Source organism: Heliangelus exortis, chromosome 1 (genome assembly GCF_036169615.1).
Source record: "Heliangelus exortis chromosome 1, bHelExo1.hap1, whole genome shotgun sequence".
In the NCBI taxonomy this organism is placed as follows: Eukaryota; Metazoa; Chordata; class Aves; order Apodiformes; family Trochilidae; genus Heliangelus; species Heliangelus exortis.
Window position 1 is genome coordinate 3,719,244 of NC_092422.1, and position 8,453 is coordinate 3,727,696.

General features: G+C 47.5%; 1 protein-coding gene across 2 annotated transcripts in view; it reads right to left on the reverse strand.

Annotated features, from left to right (window-relative positions):
• CLNS1A (chloride nucleotide-sensitive channel 1A) overlaps window positions 1-8,082 on the reverse strand; it is an 18,415-nt gene extending 10,333 nt beyond the window's left edge. For both annotated transcript variants that reach the window (XM_071768188.1, XM_071768107.1), the window contains exons 1-4: window positions 7,903-8,082; window positions 5,451-5,587; window positions 3,177-3,287; window positions 89-199 (exon numbers count right to left, since the gene is read on the reverse strand). In XM_071768188.1, the coding sequence (XP_071624289.1) occupies window positions 89-199; window positions 3,177-3,287; window positions 5,451-5,587; window positions 7,903-8,057 (514 nt within the window). In that variant the 5' untranslated portion in view covers window positions 8,058-8,082. The remainder of the gene's footprint in view (window positions 1-88; window positions 200-3,176; window positions 3,288-5,450; window positions 5,588-7,902) is intronic.
• Between the last annotated feature and the right edge of the window lie 371 nt (window positions 8,083-8,453).

Sequence of the window (8,453 nt, forward strand, 5' to 3'; positions counted from 1 at the left end):
ACCGAACCATCCCAAGGCAGATAGCTTAGGAGAAGCTCCAGGTATCCAAGTGAAGAAGAAGAGAAACAAAGAAACAAGAGTTACAAACCATGGGCCTCAACATCGTACTCGTCCCCCTCGTAATCGTTGTCTGAATCCTCATCATCTGGGTCAGGGTGCAGAGCTTGGCATTCACACATGGCTGAGAACATGGCCTCCACTGCAGGAACACAAACAAACACAAAACTCCTTTGTTTCTCCATCAAAACCCCACAACAGCAGGCAAGAAACCTGGGGCTGAGCAATCAAAGAGACTGAGGGTATTGCTTGAACAGATCCATGTGTGGAAATGTCACATTAGGAAGAAATTCTTTCCTGTGAGAGTTGGTGGGACACTGGAACAGATTCCCAAGGAAGTTGAGCAACCTGATCTAGTGGGAGAGGACAAGGGGAAGTGGTTTAAAACTTAAAAAGTACAGATTTAGGTTACATATTAGGAAGAAATGCTTTCCTGTGAGGGTGCTGAGCCCCTGTCCCAGGTTGCCCAAGGAAGCTGTGGCTGCCCCATCCCTGGCATCAGAAGGAGCCCAGAGGAGAAGTCAAAGGAGGGGATTCTCCCCCTCTGCTCTGCTCTGCTGAGACCCCACCTGGAGTCCTGTGTCCAGTTCTGGAGTCCCCAGCATCAGAAGGACACAGAGCTCCTGGAAGGTGTCCAGAGGAGCCACTGAAATGCTCAGAGGGCTGAGCAGCTCCCTGGGAAGCCAGGCTGAGGGATTGGGGTTGTTCAGCCTGGAGAAGAGGAGGCTCCCAGGTGAGCTCAGAGCAACCTTCCAATATCTGAAGGGGCTCCAAGAAAGCTGGGGGAGGGCTTTTTGCCAGAGTGTGTAGTGAGAGGACAAGGGGAAATGGCTTAAAACTTAAAAATTCGAGATTTAGGTTACACAATAGGAAGAAATTCTTTCCTGTGAGGGTGCTGAGCCCCTGTCCCAGGGTGCCCAAGGAAGCTGTGGCTGCCCCATCCCTGGCAGTGTCTCAGCCCAGGTTGGATGGGGCTTGGAGCAACCTGGGCTGTGGGAGGGGTCCCTGCCCATGCAGGGGGCTGGAATGGATGATCTTTGAGGTCCCTTCCAACCCAAACCATTCTGTGATTCTATGGTTCTTCATCCTTCAAAAATGTCAGATGGCACTGAAACACCATGAAAAAAAAAAGGCAAGAAAAGCACTATGCTACTAAACTACTTCCCTGTTCTCCCAGGTAACACTGTTCAGAGAAGCAGCATGCAGAAAAGGTAAAATTTGAGACTGGTTTTTTTTATCCTCAGAAAAAAAAAAATCAAAACACCAGCAAAACCCCCTTACTTATTAAATATGTTTGAACAATCACTAAGATTAAGGGACTACATCTTTCAAAAAGCAAATTTTTTTCCAGTGTATGTCAATTATTCTGAATTCACAATGAACTCTGCAGAGAGAATTATTAACCTACAATTTAGAGTATTTTAAGGAAAAAAATAGAGTGGAAATTACCCATTTAGAGTGGAAATTGCTTCCTGATCCCAGTGTAGACTGACAAGGTTAATTTTCTTTTTTTTTTTTTCCAAATCCTAAATCAACTTCATCCTACCACTCTTCCAACAATTCATACCAGTAAGAATCAAGAACCCCAAACCATTCTGTGATTCTCTGATTCAACAAGCCAGCAGCCATGCAAGAAAAAAAAAAAGCAGATTTCCTACATCCAGCCTGCTGCTCTGTCTCCTTAAAAAGCACTTTTCCATTATTTCCCTGATAATACAGGTTTATCTCTGGACAGTTCAGTCTGTGGTCACTCACTACAGGATTCCTTGCAGCAGATAAACACAAGATTCTTAAATCTTGGATCCAACTCTAAGCTCCACACTGGAAGGGGTTCAACTGCTTTCCAGTAGTACTGTCTGGAAATCAGCATGTTCCAAATGAAATTATCACTGACTCAAATATAACTGGATTAGTAATTAAAAAGATGTTTCCCATACAAGTTCTCTGCAAATGTACATAGATAAGATTATGTGTCATCCCTTTATACTTACAAGTTTCTACTTTAAAGCATTGGAATTTACCAATTGGATTATCCCACCAGAAGTTTGCATGCTGGTGAGGCCACAGCTTGAGTCCTGTGTCCAGTTCTGGGCCCCTCAGCTCAGGAAGGAGATTGAGGTGCTGGAGCAGGTCCAAAGGAGGCAACTGGGCTGGTGAAGGGATCCAGCAGAAATGCTGTGAGGAAGGGCTGAGGGAGCTGGGGGTGTTGAGGCTGGAGAAGAGGAGGCTCAGGGGAGACCTCATCACTCTCTCCAACTCCCTGAAAGGAGGTTGGAGCCAGGGGGGGTTGGGCTCTTCTTACAAGAGGCCATGGGCTTAATTAGGTTGGATATTAGGAAAAAATTCCTTACATGGAGGGTGATCAGACATTGGGATGGGCTGCCCAGGGAGGGGCTGGATTCTCTGTCCCTAGAGGTTTTTAAGAAGAGGCTGAAGGTGGCACTGAGTGCTCTGGGGTGGCTGTGGATTAAAGGCTGGAGTTGATGCTCTCAGAGGTCATTTCCAAGCTGGATAATTCTGGGATTCTGTCTCCCACAATTTTCCCTGGGGAGGAAGGGAAATCACTCTCTACAGCCCCCTGAAAGGAGGTTGGAGCCAGGGGGGGTTGGGCTCTTTTCCCAGGCAACTCTCAGCAAGACAAGAGGCCATGGTCTCAAGTTGTGCCAGGGGAGGTTTAGGTTGGACATTAGAAAGAATTTCTTGATGGAGAGGGGGATCAGGCATTGGAATGGGCTGCCCAGGGAAGGGGTGGATTCTCCATCCCTGGAGATATTTCAAAAGAGCCTGGATGTGGCACTGAGTGCCATGGGCTGGGAACCACAGGGGGAGTGGATCAAGGGTTGGACTTGATGAGCTCTGAGGTCCCTTCCAACCCAGCCAGTTCTATGATTCTGATTCTATGCTGTCTCCAGGGACCTGACTGAATAATTCAAGCAGCTGCCTGGAATATTCCAGTTTCCAGCAAGATAAAACAATTTGCTTTCTTCTTTTCAGCACAAAGTAAATCAAGCAATTGGAGAAGGACACTGAGGGGCCATGTCACTGACATCTCTACACCCCAGTGCCTTACACACACAGCCAGGACCTGAAGCTAGGACAGGATTTCCCTCTTCACTCACAGGCTGATTTGTCACTGGGTACAAATCTGAATTCTGCAATTGGTTCAGCATCATCATCACTGTCCTCTTCCTCCTCCCCTTCAGCCACAGGAGCCTCTTTTGTCTCCTCTTCTGTAAGAAAAAATGAAAGATTTAAGAGAAACACACCCTAAAAAGTAGTAGTTTTGTTTTATTCTTTCAGAAAGACACGTGTCATCAAATAGAAACCTGGACACAACCTGTGAGAGGCACAAACCAACCCATTCCCATCACTTTATGGATGTATGAGGCCCCCTCATGGCCTCCAAAACATCTGCAACCCAGACAAAAACCTCCCTATTTATAATTTTAGGATTTCAGATTTCTGTAGTGGTCACATGGTGAATCCACATACCTCAAAATTGCCTTGTTATTAAAATATTCAAAATTGATTGTTATTAAACCCCACAGTTCACAGAAATCATAATTTAGTTGCTTTATAGATGTATTTCTTTAAATTACATTGATTTTACACATTCCTAACACTACTGCCATGAAATCCCCTCACTTCCAGTGTGTCCCCTCACTTTTCTGTGACAGTTACAGAAATTCTCTACTCCATTTCCCACATTCCCAGCCAGCCAGAAAGATGTCAGAGGTAGAACTTGCACCCAGGACCAATGACAACCAGGAGCAAAACTCTGCTTCCCAACTTCCCAATTTTACTTTTTGTGGACACAAAACCCACACAGAAGATGGCTACAGCTCATCACTTGGTGGCTGGGAAAGCTGCTCTGACAGCTTCAAAAGGGCACAATTATCTTCCAGAGAAAAAAAGCAGGATACAGTTAAGGCTGTTCCACTGAGAGAGGCTTTTTTTCACACACAAAAGTGGCAGCACCAAGAAGATGAAGAAGCCAAGAAGCTGCCAGGCAGCTGCTCCAAAAAAAATGAAGTGTCCAAGGGAACTTCCCAGTCCTTTTCCAACTGACACCCCAGGGCACAGCTTGTCACTGCTGAGACATTGAGTTTCAATGAAGGAAACCTCTGACATTTTTCTGGAAAAAAGGGTGAGGATAAGGCACATGCACACACAGGGAGAGCAACAAAAATGCTCAGAGGAAGAACAAAATGTTCCCTGCCCAAATGAAGAGTCCTGCAGCCAAAAAGTGGAGAGGTTTGGGTTTGATGCTATTCAGTGATTAAAATCCCTGGCAAGGGGGAGACTTGAAAATGAAACAAATCTACTTGCTGTAGATTAACTGTAGCCAGAGTTCAGACATTAAAGAAAACAAAACAAAAAAAAAATCCCCAAGCAAAACTCCCAAAAATCAGTCTACTATGGATTTATAGGTAAGAAATATCCCAGGATATCTGGATTTTCAAACACCATTATCAGAACAGATTAAGAGCTGAAGATTTTTCTTCAGACAAGGCTCAGTTTTTACTTCAAAAGAAACACAGTAAAAGGAAAATGAGAAAGAGCAACCAAGAGGTAAACATAAACATCCTGTTATTTGTAGTGAGACTGGCAGAGAACATTAACATGAGAAGGAAAAAATGAGGAGTATTAAGAGTTTCAAAACACCTCCTCAAAGTCTTGTCAGTACTTTCAGTAAATAGACCATTTGAGGAAAAATTAAATGCCAGTTTTTAACCTTTAAACACAGTAAGCATGGAGGGGAAGGGAAACCTGCTCAAGCCTTAAGACTCCCAGCTCTTAAATGGAGGTGGCAGTTTATGACACAAAATATCAAAAGATCTGACAGAAGAGATTCATTAATACATGAAATATATAGGAAATATTCATACAACAATGAAAAAAACTTTTTTTTCCTCAAGGTGAAAGCAGGAATGTCACAAGGTTTGCTTCTGTGGGAAATCTACAAAGATCCATTAAGCCTGAAAATATGAGAAATTGTCTCTTTTTTAAGCAAAGCTGTGGGAGAACATGAAGGAAAGCTCCCAGGCTCCTGTGAAACAGCAGGAATTCACAGAGCCTGGAAAGGGCAGAGACATTAACATAAATACAATAAAGAAAAGCAATAACTAAGCTGGAAGCACAGGGAGACTGCAGAGGAACCAAACTGCTTAAAATGAGTGTAAGAGAGCAGAGAACTGATCCTCAGCAGCTCCAGCTGTGTGCAGCCACACAGAACAGCACAGAAGTGACTCTGAACTCTACTTCTGGAGCTCCAGAGGAAGAAAAAAAAATAAAAAAAATATCAAGCACCTGTTTGACTGAAGCAGGTAATTTTTAAAAGTAAAATTTGCTGTGTTTTTTAAGCAGCAGCAATGTTGTAACCCCAGGCATACCTTCAAATTTGGCATTGACCATGACATAGAGGTGCTCACAGGGGTAGGCAGTCAGGTCCCTGGAGACTGCATGCAGACTGATGGTGGGATAATCCAAGGAGAAGCCAACTCCAGAGTTTTCCAGCCAAGACAGACGACTAACAAGGAGAGAGGAAAAAAAAAATTAAAAAAAAAAAAATGGAGAGATGAGTTAGAAACTACCAGAGGAATTTAAGGGACCTGACTCATGCCTAAAGAAAGGGAAAGCAACCCTCAGAAAATACTAATTCTGGACACCAGGTGTAGCACCTGGTGCTGGTTCTGCCCCAACAGGTCCTTGTGACAGAGTAACTGATGGCTGAGGTAAGAGAAACCTTTACTTAAAAAAAAAAAATGCAGCTGAGCACCCTAAAGCTCATTTCAGCTTTATCACATGTGCACAAAAACATTCATTTCTCCCCCTAACCTTTAATTTTCTCCTCTCTGTAGGTACCAACCACCCCAAAGATAACTGCAGAGGTTCCAGATCCATAATTCTGTTAATTGTCTGTGGTTTCTAAAGAGAAAGAAAGTCACACCTGTAATTTCTAGAGGACTGCAGAGCTGATGTGGCTATGACCTGCATGCAGATAAACAACCAGCCCTGGGAGCAGCAGAGCTGACACTGCCAGGTTCTGGTTGTTCTGGTTTCCCACCCCTCACAACTTCTCTGCCATAACCTCCCCTTCCCCAGCATTTCCACCTTCACCCCTCAGCACCAGAGACAGCCCAGAGGCAGCTGCTGAGCTGTCACCTCCTTCATATCAGAAGGGTCAATGTCTTTCTAGCAGCCAAGAAGTCAAATTCCTTCAAGTTTTGGCTGTTCCTGGTCAATGAGTTCACAGAGTGAACACAAACACTGAGGGGCAGAGAGAGAGAAACCTCCATGATGCTTGAAACTCAGCATCAAACCAACCCTGGCCTGGGGGCATCAGAAGGAGCCCAGAGGAGAAGTCAAAAGAGGGGATTCTCCCCCTCTGCTCTGCTCCCACCTGGAGTCCTGTGTCCAGTTCTGGAGTCCCCAGCATCAGAAGGACACAGAGCTCCTGGAAGGAGTCCAGAGGAGCCACTGAAATGCTCAGAGGGCTGAGCAGCTCCCTGGGAAGCCAGGCTGAGGGATTGGGGTTGTTCAGCCTGGAGAAGAGGAGGCTCCCAGGTGAGCTCAGAGCAACCTTCCAATATCTGAAGGGGCTCCAAGAAAGCTGGGGGAGGGCTTTGGACACGGGGGGGGTAGGGAGAGGAGAAGGGAAATGGGTTAAAACTTGGAGAGAAAGGGGAGATTGAGGTTGGAGATGGGGAAGAAATTCTGGAATTTGAGGGTGGGGAACAGGTTGAGAGAGTTGGGGTTGTTCAGCCTGGAGAAGGCTCCAGGGAGACCTTGGAGCATCTTCCAGTGCCTAAAGTGGCTCCAGGAAAGCTGGGGAGGGACTTTGGACAAGGGTCTGGAGAGATGGGATGAGAGGGAAGGGTTTCCAGCTGCAAGAGGGGAGATGGAGAGGAGATGGGAGGGAGAAATTGTTTGGTGTGAGGGTGCTGAGCCCCTGTCCCAGGCTGCCCAAGGAAGCTGTGGCTGCCCCATCCCTGGCAGTGCCTCAGCCCAGGTTGGATGGGGCTTGGAGCAACCTGGGCTGTGGGAGGGGTCCCTGCTCATGCAGGGGTTGGAACTGGATGATCTTTAAGGTCTCTTCCAACCCAAAACATTCTGGGATCCTCTGACTCAACAACCCAGCAGCCATACAAGAAACAAAGCAGATTTCCTACATCCAGCTGCTGCTCTTTTTGTTCTCAGAACATTGTCCTAGCACAGAAACACCTTATACTGAGCACACTTTTCCACAGTTCAAGAAAATTATGTTTCCTGAATCAAGGAGGTGTCTTCTGGAACTGTACAATACAGGGAGAATTTAAAAGACATTATAAAGAGCTAAGATAACACCTGCCAGAATAACCAAACTGATTTCTGCCCTGAGAAAACACAGCGTCCAGGTGACGTATATGACATGAGAGATTCGGAGAACCACGGGAGTTCCTAACAACAAAACCCAACAGCCCCTCCCACTCCCCTGACGATGGCAGAGAGGTGCCGGCTGTTCAGCGCTCTGCCGTTCCCTCTTAAGCTCTTTAAAAGACCATTCAGAGTAAAAACAGCAGGAAACCCCCTCACAGCCATCTTTGAGGGGCACCCCATCCATTCAGCTCCTTCTATTCCAGCCCCACTCCCCTCAGGGGAGATCCCCCCCAGGGAAGGGACCCTCAAGGCCTGGTCTCCCTTAGACGCAATCAGCGAGTCCTCTCACGTCGGTATCCCCGATCCCCACCGGGCAGCCTCCCCCTCATCCCCTCAGAGCAGCCCCCCCCACCCTGAGGCCTACGGGAGTCCCGAGCACCCCCCTACACCTACACCCCCACACACTCCGGTTCCACCTTCCCTCACCTCTCAGCGATGTAAAGCGTGCCCGAACCCAAGGTACGCCCCGCCAGCACCGCTTCGGTGTCGGGCTGCTGGTGGCGAACGCCTTCGGCCGGCGGCGGGAACCGCTTGAGGAAACTCATGGCGCCGACACCGCCACCGCCGCCTTCTTCCACCATCGCCCCGACACCGGAAGCGGAAGTCGTCGAGCTGCCGGGCCCCTCTAGGCGCTCGTCTCGATGGTGTGGGCGGGTAGGCTGTGCTCACCCCGCCGCCATCTTGGGTCCCTTCCCGCCCTTGGGGCGCGGCGTTTGTCGGACCCCGCGGGCCATGAGGGAAGGGAGAGAGGGGGGGAACGGAGTTCTGAGGTACCACAGGGCACTAAAAGTGATTTTTTTTCCCCTCATCACCGACCCGCGGGGGTGGGGGACAGCGTCTCACCCCTAAAGCTCCCTATGTGTGAGTTGTGGTGCAGCCTTCCGAGCAGCGCGGGCTGTGTGCCTGGAGTGTCCTCTCTGTCTGGCAGTAAAATAATAATTAACCTGGAAAAGAGAAGCAGAGAGGAGTGCTGAGGT